At 36.8% G+C, this 25,634-nt stretch overlaps 1 protein-coding gene across 1 annotated transcript in view; it reads right to left on the minus strand.

The window, feature by feature from the left end:
* LOC140157218 (serine/threonine-protein phosphatase 4 regulatory subunit 4-like) overlaps positions 1-25,634 on the minus strand; it is a 185,339-nt gene that overhangs the window by 17,218 nt on the left and 142,487 nt on the right. The window contains exons 12-22 of the mRNA XM_072180372.1: positions 23,485-23,604; positions 22,225-22,302; positions 21,059-21,142; positions 19,680-19,721; positions 7,119-7,301; positions 6,185-6,290; positions 4,090-4,237; positions 3,251-3,395; positions 2,473-2,514; positions 1,312-1,546; positions 41-184 (exon numbers count right to left, since the gene is read on the minus strand). Of these exons, the coding sequence (XP_072036473.1) occupies positions 41-184; positions 1,312-1,546; positions 2,473-2,514; positions 3,251-3,395; positions 4,090-4,237; positions 6,185-6,290; positions 7,119-7,301; positions 19,680-19,721; positions 21,059-21,142; positions 22,225-22,302; positions 23,485-23,604 (1,327 nt within the window). The remainder of the gene's footprint in view (positions 1-40; positions 185-1,311; positions 1,547-2,472; positions 2,515-3,250; positions 3,396-4,089; positions 4,238-6,184; positions 6,291-7,118; positions 7,302-19,679; positions 19,722-21,058; positions 21,143-22,224; positions 22,303-23,484; positions 23,605-25,634) is intronic.

The following is a 25,634-nucleotide window of genomic DNA, read 5'->3' on the forward strand; positions in this document are numbered from 1 at the left end:
GCATAGTACTAAATGGCTAAAAAAGCGCCCTCTAACTAACCTCTACTTGAGCTAGACTGTGACGGCATGCCCTGTACTGATGTATTACTGGAAGACTGAGTAGCAGCAGCGGTTCCAGCGGCAGCTGCTCGTCTACCAGCAGAACCCGGTGCACCTGCTGATTTGTTTATTCTACTGGTAGTAACTATATACGCCAATACACACACAAATCGATGAAGATGAGGATGATGATGATGATGAAAATGAGATGAGGGCATAGACGGAGAGAGATATTGACAAAAATAAAAATTGATGATATATGACAATACTACGATATCACAACATACAGGGCACAAGTGATATTTTTGCCAAGTGGCTACCCAACTAACATCTGAAACAACCCAATTTTCAGTGGTTGCAACTGTTCTTACAACCCTAAATCCAACCCCTTTAGAATTGCTGTTCATCAAGCCAATGCAATCAAATCACAGATTTTGTCCACTATCTTGGAATAATCAATAAGTCAGTTGTGCCCTTTTGCCGTGCTACAGCTAAATACTACTTCTTTAATCTCACTGCACGAATAACTTTGTCTCAGTGATTTTGTCTTGAGAATTAATTGAGTTCCTCCTTTTCAAAAAAGGTACTTCAAAACTTCTTTATGCACAGTTTACTCAAACAGTAGCATCATATTCATCATTGGTGGTTTTTTTTGGTAGTATAAGGTCACAGAACTTTGGATTGGAAATGGTTTTTACTCTACATGTAGTTACTGTCCATTGCAGAGCGGTTACATTGGAGAGTCCTGACTACACAATATTTGTGCGTCATTCATGAAGGATAAAATAGTGTATACATGCACAATATTTTGCCCTGTGCCCGGCAACTTTGATTTGAAGCAAGTTATTTGCGTCTTAGGTGTAACATGTTACGGTGATAACGCTACATAAGTGTAAGCGCTACATATGCAAACCTTTGTAACACTCAATCTAAAAGATACCAATGATTGTTTGATTTTGGGCTTTTCCTGATTTTAGCACCCAATGTGACAATCCAATATGACTAATTTACCATAGCATTACCCAACAGGTTATTTGGAGTCTAGACTCAGTAATATAACTTTTTGCTCTATTTTGAAATCCTGTAACAGTTGGCCTGCAACTGGACTTGGTATGCTGTCAACCCAAGCTGTATGAGTCCCTGAATAGATCTCCTCCCCAATCCAACCCTTTCTACCGGACCTGAAACGTTCATGCATGAGTCCCTGAATAGATCTCCTCCCCAGTCCAACCCTTTCTACCAGACCTGAAACGTTCATGCATACTGACATACCCTTTCTACTAGATGGACTTGACGGTGCTGATGATGGAGACTCCTTCCCAATTGCTCTACCCTCCACAGTCTTCCTCTTGTCCGTCTTGGAGGATGAGGATGTATTCTTGTTGCTGCTACCAGCTTTGTCGGAGTGGTCGTCATGTTCCCGCCTCTCCATCTCAAGGAGCAACCTTTCCTCCTCTTCTTTCTTCTGGTCTAGTAGGTCGTCTTCCATGTAATGTCTCTTTGTTAACTGCAGCAATTAATATGCACAAAAAGTTCAGATTAATCCAATTGATAGTGTCCATCGTCATGTATATATAGCAGTGTGATGAAGCTATCACACAAAGTGCAGTTATCTCAGTCCTTAAATGTTGTAATGAGGGGACTACACCAGTTTCCAGAGACGAACAGCCCTCTCTTGCCCATGGTGGGTGTACACTCGCAAACATGAAAGTGGGGTTCTGATTGGCTGATTCAATCACCCCACCCCACAACAGCCAAGGTGCTCAGTATTAAGGGTATACAATGGCCCATGTATGTAGCTCATTAAAGGGCATGTGCATCAGTCAGAGCAAGAGATTGTGTTACTTCTCTGGAAGCTAGTGTAGGTCACCTAAAATGCAGCAACTGGGTATGAAATATGACATGTAACAATGACATCAACTCTCTAAGTTAAACAGTATTAAAAGCCACTAGGAAAAAAAGGTCCTAAACTCACAATATTCCAAGCTCCACAAACAGTTTTGAGATTGAGAATCTTTTATTCATTGAGTCCCGGCAGGACCGGAAGTTGCTGGAGTAGGCGCAGGATACTTCTGTGAGTCCAACGGGTCAGTTGCCTGATGAAGTCTGGTGGTTCCAGACGCAACGTCGCAATAGTTGCAAAAAGTAAGTTCCAGTATTAGATTTAATTCCAAAACTCTACTTCTGTGAGTGGTTAGTGACAGTAAGGCTCTGAAGATGGCACTCGCTAGAGTTCTGAAAGCCCAGCCCTCTGAAAAGGACTTCTCCAGGGAAATACTAAATCCTACCTAACTAAATGCTTAGTTTAGTATGCACTGTATTTTATGTATGATGCACACTTCAATGAACTATTTCTACACAGGTAAAGTTTTCTTAATTCTTATATGATCATGAAATAACTTCCATGAAGTAAGGTACACTCCATTGACTTACCGATTCTACATAAACTTGAATTCGGTCTAATTCAAATACAGCCTGCAGAGAAACAACAATACAATTAACATTACAGGCATACATAACTCAATTTCACAAAATGGAATTGTTGGTGCCCAAGAAAATAATGCAGATTTGCAATGCTTTAGCGACTATAATGAGTTTTTTCTTTTGTTCCACCGGGTACCACCACACTCTCCCTGTGGGTGAAGAATAAATAAACAAACAAACAAACAAACAAACAAAGTGTTGTTGAACATGTTGGTGTGATACATTGGGCTATTCCAGTTGAAATCCATACACCCCCTATGGAAGACATGCCCTTAATCTCCCACACAGGGGGTACAAATTTCAAAAGGAGTCACCCATTAAGGTAATCTCATTTGAAATTCACACTCCCTCATGGATGCCAGTGGCCTAGAGTAACGTAGCATGAAAAGTCTGAAAAAGTGTGCAAATGTGGACTACAAAGCCCCAAAACGGACTGAAAATAAATAAAAGTGCAGAAACTTGGGAGTAACAAAAAGTAGGAAATTAGGTAATTGTCTGAAAATTGGCATCCTTGACTCCCTGTGTGGAATATTAAGGTCATGTTTTCCAAAGGATGGATTTCAATCCATTACAACTTGTTACTCCAATATCATCAGGTATGACTGTTTTTCCAGGAAAAATGGTGAATTACAACTTGAAGTATCCTGATGTATACACCAAATTCTAGGTTATGTGACACCAACCATTCAGCTGTTTTTCTTTCAAACCCCGATATCGAAGGTCTTACCGATCTAACAGCAGTAACTACGTCATTATCTTTCTCCATGGATAAGAGTTTGCGGACTTCTAATTCCAGCTGCTGTAGATTCTGCATATCTTTAGGTAGCTTCATCTGTGACTTGAGTTTGGGTAAGATGGAGCAAAACCGTAATCTGTTGGATGAGAAAAAATAAGTACAAGCATAACTATATAGGTTCTTTTTCTTGTCCCTTGTCCAAATATCTGGTTGTATCAGTGCCCAATCATATTTTGGAACTGGACAGCTGGTGGCTCCAGCAGCATGTCCCGTAATGCAGGATGCCATTGTTCTCATTGTCTCAATTTTGGAATGCTATCCGGTCGACTCTTCAGCATACAGGGACACTTCTCCAGCATATCATCCGGCTACAACAATTACCCAACTCATTTTTGGCAGTTTTGAGAAAAAGTACAAAATATGGTTCAAGCATGCATACAAAACATATTTATTCACCAATGTTTTGACAAGAACAAATGATAATGAAACAAATTATAAAAGGAATCATCAGAAACAGTTAGGATGATTACATACCTGATACATGTGACTTTCAGTGACTCTGGCCTGTGACTTAGGCAAAAATCAGAGCAAATTCTTCAGACAAACAGCTGAGTTAGGCATAAAATTTGTTGCATCACCATTTGTCACCTGTTAAAATTGCCTAACTCACCCCAAAATCTCCTTTATGATGGCATTATTACAACATGTGCAATTGCTAATAGAGACATGATTTAGGCAAAAAGCTTAATTCGGCCCAGTCCATTGTGGTACCAGGGTGTAGAAGTGGGGCCAAAACAAATTGTACAGATCGGTTCTCTTTTTTGTCTTACCTTACATTTGCTACTGGATCTTGTGCTAATTCTAATACAAAATTGTAGAAATTTTCTTTGAAGAAAGTCTTAGAAAATAATTCCATAACAAATAGGCATATGTCTATGAATAACTTGCGGTAGCGGTAATTCTTGGAATGACAACATCCTGGAGAGAAGAGAGGAGTAAAACGATAAAGAAAAAGAAGATGAAGAAAAAAAAAGTTAGAACATTTGTCAGAAATGCACAATGTAATACGAGTTAAGGGCTGGGGTATGAACGTTTGGACAGTATTTATTGTGGGACATGAGAGCACATCAGACATATCGAATTGCATTCTGAATACAAAGAATGTCCTTCTGATATCAAATAATTTAGATTTTTGAAATTAGCAATGTAATACACATTTTATGGCAAATGATTAAAATTGATATTTTTGATATTTAACAGTACTAAAGTAAACTTTATAAATCTGATGATTTATACTTAAAGTGTATGTAGGTGGGATGAAAAGCCGACGATCAATTGAAAATTTTGACCTTTCATTATTGAAGATATGAATTTTTTTCCCAAAACACCAAAAAAATTAGGTCTTTTGGGAAAAAAATCCATATCTTCAATATGAAAGGTCAAAATTTTCAATTGATCGTAAACTTTTCCTCCAAGCTACATACACTATCATTAGATTTATAAAATTTACTTCGAGGACTGTTATATATCAAAAATGTGAAAATATCAAATTTTAATAATTTGTCATGAAAGTTGTATTATATCGTGAATTTCAAAAATGAAAATTATTTGATATCAGAAAGACATTCTTCGTATTCAGAATGCAATTGATATGTCTGATGTGCTCTCATGTCCCTAAAAAAAAAATACTGTCGAAACCGTCAAAAATGCTCATTCCAGATACCTTAAGTTACAGTTAAAGAGCTGTAATAGGTGACCAGGCCAACCAGCCACAAACATGGGATATATGGTATAAAATCTGTCACCAATATCATTATAGTTCAATCCCAAAGCACCCATAAAATTTGACCTTATTGACTTTTTTCTATTTCTAAGATTCAAACATATTTACAAGTTGTCACACTGCTTATAAAAAATGTCATAATCCAATTCAAATTATTTTTGTATGAACACCTCCCTGATGTATGTGGTTGGGGTGGTCAATACGGCCCTTTAAGTTAGCTCTTGCAATAAAGCTTTCGCAAATGTCACATGCTAGATACTGCTTTTGTATCACCAGTGATGTATGTGTTTGAATTAAAATAGATTCATCAGGTCAACAGAAAATATGACAGGCTGTGATGGTTTATCTTAGATTGATTAAGGTTTGTTTCCTTAGAGCCATCTCCACAGAAACAACTTTGGCATGATTGGTTACTTGCCTAGTTGCTATTCCAGTTGTAATCTGTACACAGTGATGCCAACGCCGTGCCTTAGGCGCACAATTGGGCTACTTGGCGATCACTTGCCGCTACTCAAAAAAGCATGCCGCTACTTGCTTTAAATTGGGCTACTTTTGCCAATCTCAAGCCGCGGCAGTAATTTGATGTAATTTCTTTCAATTTAGCCGATTTATAAAGGCTTTGAGTCTTTGAAGCTCCAAATTGCAAATACAATGGGTTTTGTGACCATTTATTGATCGGTCAGTAACTTCCCAGCAAGTACCGGAAGTTTTAAAGTCAAGTGCTTTTCCGCCCAATTGGGTGTTTTGCGTTCTAAATTCGGGTAAATCCACCCATATATCCGGTATTAGGCGCTTTTTGGCAGCTTAAAAATTGGGCTACTTGAGAATCCTTTACCGCAGCCTGGCGAGTCAATGCGCCGCGCCTTGACGCTGAAAAGTTTTGGCAACACTGTCTGTACACCCCTATGGCAGACATGACCTTAATCTATCTCCCACACAAGGAATTTGAATTGCAATTGGGGGTTATCTGAATGAGTGACTCTATTTGAAGTCTGGGCGTGTCTTCCATAGGTGTATGGATATTAACTGTAACAGCCCATATGTTGCTGTTCCAGCTTTGATCATATCTCATGAATACTAACTTGATTGATTGATTGATTGATTGATTGATTGATTGATTGATAGCCAGCTCTATCACTCACCTTCTATTAATTTACTACATATTTCTTGTCGCTGTTCTAACTTTCTATTATATCGCATGAATACACAAAGCGTCCTTGCAGCTGCTAACTGTACAGGTAAAACTCTCTGTAATAATAGAATAAACAAAACAAAATTAACAAATAAATAGTTAGGTGACAGACAAAAAAAAAATTTCTAGGGCCCAACCGCACCCAAATTTTGCATTTTAGGGATTTATTTAGCTTCATGAGAGAAAAAAACTGCCATATTTGGCTTAAGTGGAATGCTTTGACTGAAAATGTTTGAAAGATATCAGTGATTTTTAGGGTCATTTAGCTTCTTTTAGAAAACAAAATGATTACAAACATCCTGACCAACTGACTGACAGTAAAACATGGTGTTTTTTGTTGATGGCCTTATTTATACCGTTATTGTAAGTAAAAAAGTAAAACAATTTTAAAGATAAACTTATAAATGTGCAAAACGTGATGTATACTGTAAATAATAAACTATGTAGTTTGAGCTCTGCTGTATCATACAAATGTTTACAATCAAATACCAAAGAAATATACAATTACTGAAAGTATGCAAACCAACAGAAATGTAATACAGTATCTCTGTAAAGAAGAGTATTTTATTTCTTAGCTGTACAGCATCATTTTTCAAAACTGCCACTTTCTCTTACTGTAAAGATTCGCCTAATGGCGCACTTGGGCTCCCTTTTGCCTTGGGATAAATTTCATGTGCAAATAGAGAGCTCCCTGCTCTGAAATTCCAACAAGAAATAAAGTTCCGTGCCCTTATTTGCTGGTGGGAGTTTTACAGGAGGGTACTCTTAGGTTGTGCCTAAAATTCCACTTATGTCAAGTGAGCCCTAGCACCATTAGGCGAATCTTTACGGTATATTGTAAGTGCTGCATAATCAATTTAATTTCTTTACATTTGATGACTTACATGTGTAGTGATTTGCTTATAAACTAGAGGCACAAATTTGTTGTGGATTTGGTCACTTGTCAGACATCGTGGAAGTGCACTAAACTTGTCTAGTACGTCTGCATGCAGTCTCCAATTCATAGAATTGGATGCTTGGTTCTCGGCCGACATAAAGGCTGGGATGAGCTCCGATAGTCCAGTCACCTTTATGGATAAAAAGATGCCATGGTTAAGATGCATGTATTTATTTACCACAATTGGTTAGGTGCTTTTTGAGAGGCTACAAAGCGCTGTTTTTATTGAAACAGCCAGGAGTTAGCACTCTACTCTTTTTGAACCCGACTGTGAGATACCTGTACACAGGATCAATGGCTCAATGTCCCCTCTGAGGGATGAAGCACTCTCATGGATCATTTACTCAATTCTAAATTACCATGGGGAGAGTGGAAATCTAAATTGATTCAGATTTGTGGTAAGCCAATACCCAGTAAGTCACTGCTGCCCTCTATTGTACCATACCTTGGTTGCATTCTCAGCCTCACATTGGGCTATTCCATTTAAAATCCACACTACCCCTGTGGAAAATTTAGCTAAAGTCTTCCACAGAGGGAGTATGAGTTTCAAATAGAATCGACATTTGGGTAACTTCCATTTGAAATGCTCACTCCAGTTGAGAAAGATATAGATAAAGCCACAATACAGGGGGAGTATGGGTTTCAAAGTGATTAACCCTGACCAATTACAATTGAAATACATACTCCCCCTTTGGAAGATACTTCCAAAATCTTCTACAGCGGTAGTGTGGATTTTAAATGGAATAGCTCATTACTTGATCAACATGCAAAATGTTCCCACCAGTTATTAAAATATGACATATCAATATATATAACTTCTTGAGATGCTCCAATATACATGTATAAATGATAATTAGCAAACTGCAACCTGTATCAATGCTAAAATCAGGCAATCTCAACTCCTTTCATGGGAGAGGTAAGAATTGACCATATCAAAACAACGGCCAGTCTCCACTGTGCAACTCCAAGCGAATATCCACTGCCAGGGATTGAACCTGGGACTACATGAGTACCCGCCAGTGTCTCCCATGCATGGGGTCACAGGACGTACCTGAGGATCCTTCAAACAGAAGGCACGTTAAATTTTTAACATACTGTTTTCCTTTTACCTTTCCTTGATACATCTCACAATCAAAGCCTGATTGGGCTTTTCCAGTTGAAATTCATGCATCTCCCTATGGCCCTATGGAAGACATGACATCAATCTCTCACATACGGGGTACATATTTCACATGGAGCAACCCATTCAGGTAACCCCATTTGATATTCACACTTTCTGTGTGGGAGATTAAGGCTATGTCTCCCATAGGGGGTGTATGGATTTCAACCGGAATAGCCCAGTAGGCCTGTGAAATGACCGTTGAGATAACCTGTTCTAATCATACACCCATGCTCTCTGTACTATATACTCTCAAAAAGTTTGGAGTCTTTGGATATAACATCATAACTGGTTTATAATCTTAAAATGTATAACAATTGTGCTATGATGACACCATCACATAACCAATGAAATTTTACTAGCCTGTCGTCTGCTGCATCACATGCTATCATATCTCAAAAGGCTGCCTTGTGTGATTTTTATTATCATTGTTGTATTTCATATTGTTATTATTTTCGTATTTCAGCATGCTTCTCTCTTTTACAAGCAGACATGCAATTGTAATATTGTGATAACACCTCAAAATTAATATATAAATGTTAATTTGACAGGTACAACTCAACACCACAAGAATACAATAAAAAATTTCACACAAGGCAGCCTTTTAAGATACGGCAGTATGTGAAGTGGACGACGATGTGAGGTGCTACTGCATGCATACCTGATAAATCACATAAAATGTACCAAAATCTTTGACCCATATGTGGGGAAACAGATATAGTTTTAGTATAGTGTTGAAATAAGAACCAAACAATACTGTTAGCTTCTCTACTTCTGCCCCAAGCTATGTGTGACAATACTACACTTGGCAGCTATTTGGTGACTGATGTTCCTGAAATATGAATGGACCAAACACTTTTCTAGAAGAAAATTCTAACAATGAAGTAACACTCTCTCAGTTTTTCTGGTACAATAACCCGGTTTTGAAATATTTGAATAGAGTGAAGTTAAAACTTGTCATTAAGCTTAAATTAATCATTTACTTTCGTATTTAATAACAATTAACAAAATATGCATTGTGGAAAAAACATAAAGAGCCCAAATGCCACAAGGAATTTGATATAGTTGCTCTCAATGGTGTTCATGCCCGTTTTAATTAACACACTCAATGCTAATACCAAGCAGAGGCTAAGAATTGTTTTTTGAAATCTCAAATTTGAACGAAAAGTAGGTCAAATTGTGCACTGCTTAGCGGATAATAAAAGAAAAGAAGAAGAATAAAAACTCGAAAGATCATATGTAAGACTAGAAATATGATAATTTAATACTACTCTCTTTTCCTATTGTCGAGCCTGCAAAAATAACGTCACATTTTCCCAGAAAATCCTTTTTAGTCTCCATGACCCAATTTTAATCCGACCTAAAATGCTAACAAAGAAGATCACACATCTCCATGTAACTTAAGTAATTCAATTTTCACCGATTCCTTTTCTGGCTGAGCACAAAATCATGTTTTTCAATCAATAAGTGGTATTGAATTGATACACAGCACGTAAAGTGTGCCCCACTAACTGGAGGACTTATCGGATTGAACAAAAATTAACCTCGTATGTGTGGGCTTGTATTATTAAGTTTGTATGTAGCTTACATCAAATCAAGCTTGTCACATTCTCTATGAATCTTTGTCCATCATCAAGCAATCGGATCAATTCTAGGCATCTGAATGTATTTTTACGTAATGAATTCCAAATCTAGCATTGATACTATGAATTGTCAAATTTTGTTTGGTATATTTCGGGTGTCAATTTTGAGCCATGTTGACAGTACAGGTCACAGTGCAAACAAAATGTTAGATGTAGAGATAACCCTCTCCACACGTGTCGTCTGCAAGTTTCAAATTTTCAAAAAATTTCAGACTTGTACATTTTTATTACCATACTTGGAATCAGCATGAAAAATGCATAAAATGAGTATAAACAAGCCCTGTATTGGTTCAGCGATTCTTGAGATAGCTCTTGATATTTTGAGACAATATCTGAGATCTTGACACTTTTCATGTTGACACCTATGGCAAGCATGGAAAGCATTAACCCGTTATCAGGTAACACATAAGAACAGTCAGGAGGGTAAAACTAGACAGGTAACACATTAAGTGGATCTGAATTTCTCAGCACACAACATGAATCAAAAGTTTCGGGAGATATCCAGTTACTAATGTCAGTTGTACAGTTTTTAAATAATTTTGAAAATAGGTTTTGGAAAACCATCTCATTTCTAGGGAACAGTTTAATTACCGCAAAATCTGAAATGCTATGCTACTTTGCAATCCCCGTCCTTCTTTTACCCCAAACACCAGTAAATACCACAAGGATAACTACTGTGCACTGGCAGGGCCAGCGAAACCCCTGTGGCTAGCGGTCTGTGATTTTGTGCTTGACACATGTGGGGTCCAAGGTTTAAATCCTGGGGTACCAAGAGACTTCTTTGTTCATTTTCTCTCCTTTCTTGTTTTTTCTTTAACTTCCGATAGCTAGCAGTGTTCAGTATAAGGGTTAAATTTGTTAAAAGTTACATTTGAGAGGAAAAAAAAACAATTTTTGCATGTTTACATGGATCATCATGTAGTGCCATCCACTGGGATCACAATTATACCTTTTATTGGGATTGTACTTATATAATTTACACTGTTATTTTATCTAACATTAGAATGAGCTTGGAACACAGTGTTCAAACAAGTAGCCAAAACCACATCATACACACACCAAACACATCTGCAAGTTTTAGTATGGTGTAAAAACTGATGATAAATGTAATATCAGATCCTGTCAGTGCTTTATATTTGTCAAAACAGACATGTTGTTGAAACTTTCATTTGTTATTTCATATTACATTATGAATGTATCACATCAGGAAGTCAGATAAGGAAATTCTAAATATTTAAGTTATTCATCCGCATCAAGAAGTCATAAGGAAATTCTAAATATTTCAGTTGTTCATCCACATCTGCACAGAATCTGTGGATGTGACTGAACCTGACGATGGACACAAGTATACTCATCTTCTCAAAAAGATATCATATTAACAATGATACCTATCTTGTTTTTAAATAGCTGCCAAATATAGTCAGTTAGTGACCAGGCTGTCAATGCTAAAAATAATATGCAATACACAGATAACAACCACTTAATACAAATTACTAAGTAATCAGTAGTCTTGCAATCAGATACAATAATTATAGACATGATAAGAAAAATGACAGTAATATTTTCATTTGGGTTCTATTTTTCTGGTCACTGGACAGTAGATTATTGACCTGTGCTTTTCATGGAAATATGGTCAAGTTTGACAGGTACTTAATGGAAATATTCTGTCAGTCTTGAATCAATCTATGAAATTGCATAATTTATTGATTGCATTGCGCAAGTGACCAGGATTGCCAAACCCACGATTCGGTAGCCCAATTGGGCGACTTTCGAAGATTTTCCCCGCGACTCTGGACAATTTCCTGTCCAATAGAAACCAATGGTTAAGAAAAAAATTGGACGACTTTTCAACATTGGCTCCTGCGACTTCCGTTAGTTTCCTGCCTCATAGAAACCAATGGTTAAGAGAAAAATTGGGCGACTTTTCTATTATTTGACCCGCGATTCGGGCTGACACTTTTTGGCAACACTGCAAGTGACCTAGACTCTTTCCAGTGTATCTGAGGACATACTGATGAATGCAAGGTTTTGGCTAAGAAATTTTTTTGTCTACCCAAGAAAGTTTTGACATGCTTGGTACTAGTAAAACCCAAGTTAATTTGCATAAAAAAGGAAGGTCCCTACTACAATCTTTGTCAAAATGTGTTGGGACACTTATGTTATTTTAACATGATAAAATGGAGGTTCCTTTGTTGCCCAGCCTAAACCTTGTCCTAACACCCCAACCCTCCCCCTTCCCCACCAATAGAGGTTATCCACTTTACTCATGCGTGAATGGTCACAACATTGAGCACAATTAATTAAATTAATAATTTTGATATGATCGTTTGGAAAAATGTAGTTAGCTACAATATGATGCCACATTCCACTTGTGTGAAAACAATATTGGATTGATCAAGAAATTAATGACTGCATGAAAGTTGCAGCTTCATTCAATGTGTAAATGGATACATCTGCAACCATGTACAAGTTGAAAAGACCATGATCCGTTGGTTCTTATCAATCAAAGATGCACACTGACCACCACTCACTTGTATATTAGGCTATGAAATTTCACACTGCATAACCTGTTTGAATATTTCAACTTTTCAAATTCCAAAAAATTTAAATTATCATTTCTTGATCATTCCAATTTATTTTAACATAAATTTGATACGGCAACTAACACAATTCTCTGTTACAAGTTCATTGCAATCGTGCAATGTGTGCAACCACCGGCGAATACGTACAGCGACACATACTTTGGATCTGTATTCTCTTACCACAGACACACTTTTTACAATTTTATTGACCTTACAAATTTATCAATTTTTATTATTTGTGCTCAAAGTTATGACCATTCAGGCAAGTGGGACTTTCAATTATGAAGGTGTGTAGAAACCACAGCTATATGAATATACAGCAGCTGTGAGTGCCATGAATACTGAGTTAATTATGAGTGGGAAACTTTGTGATTGTACTATAAGATCTTAAAGGAAAACTTAAGGTTGGAATAATCAACAAATTTGAATCATGCGTAGAAACTCCCAGAGTTATACACACACACCCACCCCCACCTGTTTGTAAATACCTGCAAATGAGGACTTCATTCTGCATATGATTTAAGGGATCTGGAATGAGCGTTTTGAGCATTTCAACAGTATTTTTTGTGGGACATGAGAGCACATCAGACATCGAATTGCATTCTGAATCTGAAGAATGTCTTTCTGATATCAAATAATTTTCATTTTTGAAATTCACGATATAATACAAATTTTATGACAAATTATTAAAATTTGATATTTTTCACATTTTTGATATATAACAGTCCTTGAGGTAAATTTTATAAATCTAATGACATATTCTTAAAGTGTATGTAGTTGCAGGTATTGAAAGCGACTGCTATCTGTGCAGTACCGCGTGCGGTACTGCACACTTCCTTCACAGTCCCGCATGAACTGCACCTTCCATCACGCACTTCCGCATGCGGGACTGCACATCCCGACGTGCATTCCCGCATGCGGTGATGCAGGTCGGGATGTCACTCACCCAGGGCCGACGCAGGATTTTTTTGGGGGTGCTGATTTTGAAAAAGTGGACTTTTTTCAAAAAGGGGGGCGATTTTGTAAAAAGTGGACTTTTCCCCAAAATTTGGACCTTTTTGACTAAAAACCGTAAAAACCTGATTTTTTTGCTGCTTCACGCCGCAAATTCTTAAATTTTGGGACTTTTGTATACTTTTGCAAATTTGGGGAGGTGCGGTCGCACCCCCCGCACCCCCCCTGCGTACGGGCCTGCACTCACCGCATGTGGTGATGCAGGTCGGGATGTGCAGTCCCGCATGGGGAACTGCAATATTTTTGGTGCATTTCCGTTAGGGATGTGCAATATTTTTTGCATTTCCGTAGGGTATTGCAATATTTTGGGTTTTTTTTTCCGCATGGGGAACTGCAATATTTTTGGTGCATTTCCGTTAGGGGATGTGCAATATTTTTGGTGTTTATCCGCATGGGGATGTGCAATATTTTTGGTGTTTTTCCGCATGGGGAACTGCAATATTTTGGTGCATTTCCGTTATCCGCATGGGGAACTGCAATATTTTGGTGTATTTCGCATGGGGTACTGCAACATTTTTGGTGTAGTTCCGCATAATGAACGGTTTTTGTTCGAATGTCGCGTCTTGAAATGCAATATATTTCGTGCAGCCCTGCATGTGGGGTGAACATGTTTTTTCGCATGTCCTCATGAGAGAATCCGGGAGGGAATGCAAGACGAGTTGTATGCCCTACAGTTCAGCGTGTCGGCGGCGAAAAAGGTTTTTGTTGTTGTAGTTGTTGTTGTTTGTTTTTGGTTTTATTTGTTTTGTTTTTTATTTGTAGGCCCTGCGGCGTAGAAAATATTATCACATGCATATATAAATTTCTTTAATATTACTATCGTTTTACTTTGACTATTGTGAGTTTTGCTTCATTTGCTGTAATTAAAAGAAAGTGTTATAAACTTTAAAGTCTATAGTATTTTATTATATTAAAAATATTATCGCATCGCCGCTTAATGATAAGTGGCTATTGTAATGAATCTATTTAGTGGCCATTGTAATAAACTTGACATTGTGTGCATTTTATTCATGTTAGAAGCTGTCCAAGCGGGACATTTCTCAAGTGGATCAAGATATCAAACGATGCCCATGAATAGTAGCGGCGAGATCAGAGAAGGGTTTTTTGATGTTTACGAAAAGGACATCTAAAGCTATCTAAAACTGAGACGAAATAGGTATTTTCGTCTCGGATCTAAAATAGCTAAATTAAGATAAACCTAACAGGGTCGTACAGGCGCCAACATTGGGGGGGTGTATGGAACCCTGGCAAAATATTAGGGGGTTTAGCCTTAGCCCCTCATCCCCCGGGATCTACTGACGCTTATGGCAAAAGCTGTTTTTGTTCGCGTGCAGCTTTACATGCGATATCATGATATAGTATAAGCTATATTAAACAAATCATACACCGGAACATGGAAACATTACAAACATTTCAAATTATTAAATGATGCTTAATCGTTATTCTTTATGTAATATACAGGGCAAAGAAGAATTATGCATCGCACACTAGCACATTTACAAATGGAAACATAACATGCATAGGCAGACATACCAGACTAAAAACTATAACCCCTCATTAAAGCTAACCTTGTCAATCAAATACTTCATCTATTGTGTCCAATACTTAATCCGATAAGTGATCGATGTATATCGATAAAAATAGGATCAAGATCATGGAATTAAGCTGTGGCGGTGCGCTTTAATACTTTACGAGGTGAATATTCAAAAACATTTTGATATTACTGCAAATATTCTCAAACTTAGGGCTAAACAATTTTGATAACTTACTGCAAATATTCTCAAACATAGGGTGACAAAATATTTGGCAAAAAATGTTTGCAGAAAATATTTTCAATAACATTTTGAAAACATACAAAACGCGTTTTAAATGTTTTCATGACCTTTATTTAACCCGACATTTATGTTATTAAAACGTTTTACCAACACCAAAACCCAAAAATATAGGCCTAACCTGTTTAAAACGTTTTGTGTTTGCCGGGATGGCCTTTCAGACCTTAAAATCTCAGTTAAAATGTAGATTACTTGGTAGCTTTATATTATAAATGGTCAATGATTTAACATAAAAGTTATTATTAAAGGAAGGGGTATGAACGTTTGGACAGTATTTATTGTGGGACATTAGATGAGAGCACATCAGACATATCGAATTGCATTCTGAATCTGAAGAATGTCCTTCTGATATCAAATAATTTTGATTTTTTTGAAATTGCAATGTAATACACATTTTATGGCAAATCATTAAAATTGATATTTTTGATATTTAACAGTACTTGAAGTAAACTTTATAAATCTGATGATTTATACTTAAAAGTGTATGTAGGTGGGATGAAAAGCCGACGATCAATTGAAAATTTTGACCTTTCGTATTGAAGATATGGATTTTTTTCCCAAAACACAAAAAAAAAATAGGTCTTTTTGGGAAAAAATCCATATCTTCAATATAAAAGGTCAAAATTTTCAACTGATCGTCGATTTTTCCTCCCAGCTACATACACTTTAAGAATATATCATTAGATTTATAAAATTTATTTCGAGGACTGTTATATATCAAAAATTTGAAACATATCAAATTTTAATAATTTGTCATAAAATTTGAATTATATCGTGAATTTCAAAAATGGAAATTATTTGATATCAGAAAGACATGCTTCAGTATTCAGAATGCAATTCGACACGTCCGAGGTGCTCTCATGTCCGTTTCATTATTTGTATTTAAAAGAGAGTCTTGAAAAAAGTCTTATCCGAAGGTCGGCATAGTATAGAAACCTAGCTAATAGTTATTGTATTAAATTAATTTTATTAGAATCAATTTCACACGCCTCTTTAATGATTAACTATTATATATTCAACTTGACGTTGTGACCACTTTCTATTAAAGTTCCAACGGGGAATTTCTCAAGTGGATCGATTATCAATTTACGGAGGATAATAATTTAATTTAGCATGATGAAATGTAGGCCTATATACTATTATATAATCAACTAATAATTGTATTTAGCATGATGAAATGTATATATTTACCAGGTATTAAAAGCGACTGTTACCGCATGCGGAACTGCACCAAATATTTTGTAGTTCGCATGCGGGCATGCTAAAATAATTTTTCACTAGTATAACCAATGCGTAACTGTACCAAATATTCCGCGTGCCTCCATATTGTCTTGATTATAATAATATGACCGTCAGATATTGTATACATTTTATGCACACACAAAAAAAATTAAAAGTTTTTTTTTAATCTTAAAAATTCTTCAGGTAGACCAGACAGACCTCCCGGGGGGGGCACTCCCACTTTGGAGGTGACGCGTATGTATATAGGGCTGTTAAGACCCGCTTTTTCAGCGTCGCTGTCACCCAAAGACCCCATATTTTTTCCCGCACACCGGCACTGCCACCCGAAGAGCCCTATTTTTCCCATTTGATCTGTCACCCAAAGACCCTTACAAGTTCAATTTGAACAGCAACTTTCATTTATCACTGATTTTGTTAGTTAAAAAAAAAAAAAAACAATGAAATTTGAAGCCATTTAGACCCGGCATTTAGAACTAGAAATTCGAAATTCGAGGTTTTTGAGGCGCTGTTTTGGCTCTCACCCAAAGATTCCATTCTATAAAAAGGTCATGTTCTCACCCAATGACCCCATATTTTTTTACATTTTGCTCTCACCGAATGCCAAAAATCACCTACGTATCCGGAACTGTGCATCTCGTCTTGCATTCCCTCATCATGCGGACATGCGAAAAAAACATGTACATCCGCATGCGGACATGAACCAAATATATAACATTCCCGCACGCGGACATTCACATTAAATGCATGCGGAACTACACCAAATATTTGGCAGTTCCGCACGCGGGCATGCGAAAAGATATGTTCATTACCGCATTCGGAACTGCACCAAATATTTTGCAGTTCCGCATGCGGACATGCAACAAAATAGGTATGACAAAAATTTAGTAGGCCTTCATTCGTGGTGAAAAATACGTCAGGCTCTTAGGTGTTTTTACTTTTTTTAGTAATTAGTTTTAGACAATCAATGATCGTAGCATGTAATTAATGTCGCATTTTTGTATTTAAAGAGAGTCTTGGAAAGTCTTGTCCAAAGGTTGGCATAGTATAGAAACCTAGCTAATAGTTATTGTATAAAATTAATTTTATTAAAATCAATTTCACACGCCTCTTTAATGATGACTATTATATATTCAACTTGACATTGTGACCACTTTCTATTAAAGTTCCAACGGAGAATTTCCTCAAGTGGATCGATTATCAATCAATTTACGGAGGATAGTAATTTAATATAATTTAAATATTGCACATCCCCATGCGGAAAAACACCAAAAATAGCGGAACTTGCACCAAAAATATTGCAGTTCCCCACGCGGAAATACACCAAACATATTGCACATCCCCATGCGGAAAAACACCAAAAATATTGCACATTGCGGAAATGCCCCATTGCAGCGGAAATACACCAAAAATATTGCACATCCCCTAGCGGGAATGCACCAAAATGTTGCAGTTCCCCACGGAAATACACCAAAAATATTGCACATCCCCATGCGGAAAAACACCAAAAATATTGCACATCCCCTGGCGGAAATACACCAAAAATATTGCATATCCCCATGCGGAAAAACACCAAAAATGTTGCAGTTCCCTAACGGAAATGCACAAAAATATTGCACATCCCCTAACGGAAATGCACTAAAATATTGCACATCCCCTAACGGAAATGCACCGAAAATATTGCACATCCCCATGCGGAAAAACACCAAAAATATTGCACATCTCTGGCGGAAATACACCAAAAATATTGCACATCCCTGGCGGAAAAACACCAAAAATGTTGCAGTTCCCCTAACGGAAATGCACCAAAATATTGCACATCCTGGCGGAAATACACCAAAAATATTGCACATCCCCATGCGGAAAAACACCAAAAATATTGCACATCCTGGCGGAAAAACACCAAAATATTGCACATCCCCATGCGGAAAAACACCAAAAATTGCATTGCACATCCCTAGCGGAAATGCACCAAAAATATTGCAGTTCCCCACGCAGAAATACACCGAAAATAGTGCACATCCCCATGCGGTACTGCACATCCCGACCTGCATTCCCGCATGCGGGAATGCAGGTCGGGATGTGCAGTTCCGCATGCGGGACTGTAAACGGAAGTGTGCAGTACGCACGCGGTACTGCACAATTCGCGTCCCAAAAAATAGTTCAGTAGTTGGGAGGAAAATCATCAGATTTATAAAGTTAACTTCGAGTACTGTTAAATATCAAAAATATCAATTTTTATTCATTTGCCATAAAATGTGTATTACATTGCGAATTTCAAAAATCAAAATTATTTGATATCAGAAGGACATTCTTCAGTATTCAGAATGCAATTCGATATATCTGATGTGCTCTAATGTCCCACAATAAATACTGTCCAAACGTTCATACCCCACCCCTTAATCCTATCTTAATTCAAGCCTCAAAACCCCGCACACATAAAATAACCCCCTTTTTGTGCGTTATTCAGGTTTTTTTTCTGTTTTTTTATATTATTCAAATCCACGACACAAAACTATCACATCGGAATAGCCTAAATCGTAAATCTCAATAAAATGCTTCGTCTTGACCACAGTGAAACCTCCTTGAGAGATGTAAAAGTGGTCTCTTTTTGTTAAAAAGCTCGCTCCACAGATTAAAAAAAATTAAAGTAAAAAAACAACAACTGCATTCCGCATTAGGTTTTTAACTTGGGAAAGGCTTTGAGACAAACTATTAAATTAAGATGGCCTAACCGTGGACACATACATCAGATTCCAATCGACACACCATGAACATACCCCACGCACACCAGACAACTTCCTATCCAACCGTGACCTGGCCTGAACCCCCCAAACATGGACCATAATGCATTTTTACATTATTTGCGTTGTCCTGGTTATAGCCAGCAATTAACCGTGGACATCCACGGATGTACTGCGTGTATCCTACTCTAGGTCCACATTTGCAGGTAATTACATACTAACACACACACTCACACCCCGTACACACTCTAGGGGAAGCATGCCAGAGCTACATGGATCTATAGCTATGGCTTACCCTACGATTGATAACAAGATTGTCAAAACCAAAACCAAGAATCTAGAAAATAAAAGAAAAGAATAATGAACAGATAAAGAAACAGACGTATGTGTAAGTGGAAAACAGAAAAAAATATTGACAATGGTTGCTTTTCAGTTATTACTTGATTCTGAAGTCTTTTGGGCCTTGGTTTCTAAGTCAATTTGCTGACTTAGAATATATATTATATTCATAAACCCATATTCAGACAGGTCATGAGGGTTTTTTGAAATCTTGTGGAGGACCTATATATCCCATCATGCACTATTCCAGGGTACTGATGGTTTGAATGCTGTGTGTGAAGTCTGACATTCAAATCAGTTGCGTAGCCAGGATTTTAGTGTGAGGGGGCAATGCCAAATTTTCATCCCTATTTAGAGGGCAAGGCAATGATTTTTGTCCCCATTTAGGGGGCAAAGCCAGATATTCGTCCCCATTTATCTATTTTTTGTCTCATTTTTGGACATTTATAAGTCACTTTGCTCTTTACCATCTCCATTTTATCCCTGAAAATTTTCTGTGGGGAGCACTCTGCCCCCAGGCTACACCACAAATTCAAATGCAGATATACATGGCCATTGTAGGGTCAAAAGTATGCGAAGCAGCCATCAAGAATTTATAATTATTAGAAATTGTGGCGGCCAAAATCAGACTTTGGGTTCAAATTGATATTATGTTATAAAGAAATTGCCCCAATAATGAGAAGGCCACTTGCTACGGCCCTGCAGATATGTGGATACTGATGGTGGAGCACATCCTGGAAAGGGGCTTTGTGGGATGCAAGGGAATGGTTTATAGTACATGCAACTTTTTCCACTCACAAAATGAAATTACATTTTAGAAATACATATAGGATTTGAGATTAAAAAAAAAAAGTGTGCCACTGAGGTAAAGGACTGGCACAAAAGATAAAAGCTGATTGGAAAATGAAAGAATAAAATAATGCAAAAGTCAGATTAGATGAGTTAGGAGTACAATATCATGCATTCATGATAAATATATGGTAACATGTCGACTTCACAGAATGCATTTTTTTTTGGAAATGGAAAGAGTAACATAACTATAAGACTTGCATAGCATACAACATGGCAGACAGTGAAACAACTGAGATGATTTTCACTTCAAACATTGACAAAATCCAGATGCCTATAGCCAGCCTCGACAGTCGGAGATGGCAAAAGCTTGGTCACTATAATTAGAGTCGAAAGAGTGTCTAAAAAGGGGTGATTTAACAGGTTTCCCCTTGTCAGCATTTTACCTGAAAATGTTTTTCCAATGGTACAGTCTGGCCCTCCCTGATTATACCCTTATTAGTAATCCATAGATTTTCAAATCCATGCACAGGCTTACATACATACCTTTGTTTCCGTGACAACACTACCAGTCCCCTTGGAAAAGGCATCTAATGTATCTGGCAAGTTGGACACTACACCTTGTATAACCTATGGAAAGAAATATAAATCATAGCGGGGTTGGTTTCAATGTTCGCTTGTTTACAATTCCAATGTTATTTCTTCCCAGTAACAAGTATTTTAAGGAGAAATAATGTTATCAAATATACCAAATTAAAGAGTCATGGTCCGATTTTTCATTTTCAGTTATTTATCTTAGATTGAGGCCTACCAATAAAACAATATGTTTCCAAATTTTGAGTTGCATTACTGCAGCAGTTTTGATATGAGAAGCAGAAATATGTCTAACAATGCCCCATGGTTAGTACATAAACTTCCGCTGTGGTAACCACAAATCACTATGTTTTGGTTCACACCATTTAAACAAAACATATCTCTGGTTTTAAATTTCACTGGGGTAATGAGAAAAATATGAGCTTTCTTCTGATACCAAAATCTCAGTTTTGATAAATACAAATAGGGATGAGGCTGTCAATCAGGTCACAGACTTATATTCTTTGAACAGTAGGAAATTATCAGATACATGCATCAGAATATCTAAGCAGAAAATCTAACAAATAATTCTTTTTTTTTTTTTTTCATTCATGGTGAGGGGAGCGGCGTGGCACACTGGTTAAGGTCTATGCCTTTGGTGCGAGAGGTCCCAGGTTCAATTCCCCGCAGGACAAAAAAAATCTTATCCGCTCTCCGTGTGACATCTGGTAAAGGCGGGGCAGATGACCCATGATAAAAGACCTCGTTACAGTCGGTTCTGATCAGGGTAATAAGCTCGAATGTTGGCTACACTTGACTGTCCTGTAAAAATTGCCCCGACCAGCTGTGCCTGGCCGAAGTTTTGTCAGAGTTATCTCCTAGATTTCAGCTATTAATGCCTTGATATGCTCAACATCAAAAAAAGAAAAAAGAAGAGAAGTCTACTTCAAACAGAATAAGAGACTTCTTGTGGCTAACATGTTTCTGAAAGAAAATTAACCTGTAAACCACAGAAGTGATTTTTATATTAAGAACACTAATATTCGCATTTGAATTGAAGATTCAGCAGTTACACACTGTGAACATGGTCATTGACACAAAGTTAATTTTTAACAATACAACTGAGAGCTAGTACTTACATCGAGTGATTCATCTTTTAATAAGCTAATGAGTTCACCTTGTATGATATGTATACTGCTACCTAATAATTTGGCAACCTGGAAAGAGAAACAAGCAAGGAATCATTAAAACAACCTTACAATGCTTCTATATTTTAGTCAAGTGATTGGGCTATTCCAGTTGAAATCCGCACTACCCCTGTGGAAGATTTTGGAAATATCTTTCACAGGGGAGTACGTTTCTCAAATGTAATTGATCACAATGAAATGTATTATGGTCTTACCTTTATCTTCCACAACTGGAGTGAGTATTTTCAATGGAAGTTGCTCAATTGTCTATTCTATTCAAAACTCATACTCCCTCTGTGGAAGACTGAATCTAAATCTTCCACAGGGGGTAGTGTGTATTTTAAATAGAAGAGCTCATTCTACATTTCAGACAAGTGATTTTATTTATATAGGTAAACTTTGAATTTCTACCACATATAATACATTAATTGCAACTTAATGATCATTTGACAACTTAAGACCTCTATGCTTTCAGGTGCAATACTGCCCTCATGGGTTTACACATGACTAGTGAAATCAACAGATGTGATAACTCACAGGTTCTCAACCTTTTAAGGTATGCAAACCCATATCTTTTAAGTCAGACCACTCATAAACCCATGTGAACATTGCATTATCTTTCCCACCTTCAATAATGTTCTTAAAGGCATCAAAAACAACAACTCAGTTTTATGGCGGATGGACTTTTCAAGTAGGGTCGGTCAGTAAGGATTTTTTTTTATATTTCTGGTGGTTAAATGACCTTAAAATATTACCAAAACCTAGACAAATCTAAAAAATTGTTTTTATTTTAAGGTAAACATATTTTGAAAACGTTCAGAATATTTTTCAAAAATTTTCAGTTTAAATCAATAAATTTTAGCCAGAAAATAGCTGATTTTAGTAACAAAAAAAAATCTCCCAAAATTCAAAATTTGGGTCCTTCAGGCCAGTAAAACTTTTTTTGTCAGTCACCTAAGACATCATTTTATTGTAGCAGATGCAACTACAAACCTCTAAACCATCACAATATTCCCCATATGGCTACAGCCAGTGGGATAAACATTAACTAAGATTTTTGAGATACAACTTGTCAAGTTTCATCATCTCATGGTTGAGATATCACATCTGAGACCTGACATTGGATCTGATATTGATTTTATTTCCATCTAATGATCATTGAACTTTCAGAAGATTATGATTCATTTTTTTCCAACAAATATCATCTCTTACCTCATGAAAACCACATGCAGTTGTAATTCTTACAGACTTGTTAGGGTCATCACATAGACTTGTGAAGGTTCCATGGAGATCAGACTTGAAATTACGTGCTCCGACAAATAAAACCAAACACTGTTAAAAACAAGACACAAAGTTTAAAGTAAATATAAAGCAATTGATATTTTTTAGTGGCACCAGGATTTAATTTATGAGGCGAGCGATGATGATCGCTTTACTTAACCCTAATATCCTTGGGGTGGTTTGGCTGGAGGTGCCCTATTTGTTGTCTGCTCCCACCATACTGAAGGGAGGCATATATATGACATGCAGGCAGAAAGGATTTTGTAGAATGCGTATGTCTTGTGGGTGTGACAAGGGTCAAAAGAGAAGACTCATGCAGTATGTGTGTTGAGGGTGACTGGGAGGCAGGCACTTTGGGCAAGTGCAGGGTGGGCTGGCACAGGTGGGGAGATATTGATATTAGAACAGTCTATATATATATAGGCAGAATTTCATACAAAAACTAAGGTCACTTCTTTTCCATTCAGACAACATGAATTATTAAAATTTATGTCATCCCAATATACTATTATCTACATTTTAGGGGCACTGAATGTCCCTCATCTATTTGCATTAAGTCAACATTTTATCAGCTCAACTTTATGTATCTTTTTTAATAACCTCCAAGCTTTAACATGAATTTACATTAAAAAAATAGGTCAATTATTGCATACTTATAATGAAGTGTTATAATATAAAACTGAGCTGACACAGATATGAGAAGTCAACAACACTATTTGGGTCTCTTCCCCTAATTATGTATCTTCCGATCTCTTACAAAATAACCTTTCAGGCCCCACAAATCCTGTGAATACAGAGTGGCACAAAAGTGGTAACAAATATGTCCCTACGTACAATTCAGTAATATATCTTACACCTGACACAGATATGGTCAACTCAACACGTAAACAATCTTATTTCATATCCCATCAACAACCAAGCCATATATGATCTCTTACAAGGATGGAACCCTTTAGGCCTCATGACTTCTGTGAACATTGAATATTGATGACGTGAAATATCGCAAGTTGAGGTGTCGCTAACACATGGAAGGATGACCCGGCGTTATTGTATGCCAATAACGAGATATCAAACAGACCAAAAAAGTGTATCTAACACAATCCTACTTAGAATATAACCTCTTTGCAGCCATTGATCAGTAACCTGTGATATTGTATGTATCTATAACTGAACGTTATGCTGTCTGAGAGGCATATGTTGTATTGTAACTTCTTTTACCTCGGTTTAAGTGGATTTTACATCACATGACAATTGCAAAGGAGACATAAAGTATATGTTGCATAAATATCTAAAGCTGCACGCAGACTTAATAAGACATTATTATAATTCACACTTGCACAAATCAATGGCTCTATACAAATTGGTTCAAATATATATTTGTGACCAGCTCCAACAAAACCCGCAACAAGTTGCCAGACATGTTTTTGAAGATTTACACATGACATTCCCATTAAAAAAAAATCAAATTTTGGAACTTTAAATTTCATGGTATTTGACTGTGGGACTAAGTAGACTTTCAAACCCTTGAAAGAACTGATTTAAAAGAGGTTTATTTATTCAATAAATAACAGTTGAACTATGATAATATCTATTAAATCCTGTGTTAAGCAGGAAACTAATTACTCATAATAGCAATTTGACAAACATATCAAGTTATTATTTACAAAATTATCCATATCTTGAAAAGTATTTATACTATTTATATAATTTTGGTATCATTTTAAAGCTTATTGTCTAGTGCTTACATTTTTATTCAAATCATGAAATGTCAGAAATGCAACTTGTTCCTGGCAGAGCGGGTCACATTTTTTTTGTAATGAAAGTGAAGAATAACACAAGAGTAGGCTCAGATAATAACAAAAAGAAAATAAAGTTCAAGTGAATAGTAAATAAAAGAAGTTGAAGAGTGAAACAATTTGGAGTATTGCATAATTGCAAGCTTGCGGGAAGAGAGAAACATAGGGGAGAGATGGTGAGCATAGGGAGTGAAGATAGAAAGAAGTGAGATAGACATCCAAAGAGAAATAAACCAAAAGGGTGAGTAAGAGAGAGAGAGAGAGAGAGAGAGAGAGAGAAAGTGA

Source organism: Amphiura filiformis, chromosome 1, assembly GCF_039555335.1.
Source record: "Amphiura filiformis chromosome 1, Afil_fr2py, whole genome shotgun sequence".
Taxonomy (NCBI): Eukaryota; Metazoa; Echinodermata; class Ophiuroidea; order Amphilepidida; family Amphiuridae; genus Amphiura; species Amphiura filiformis.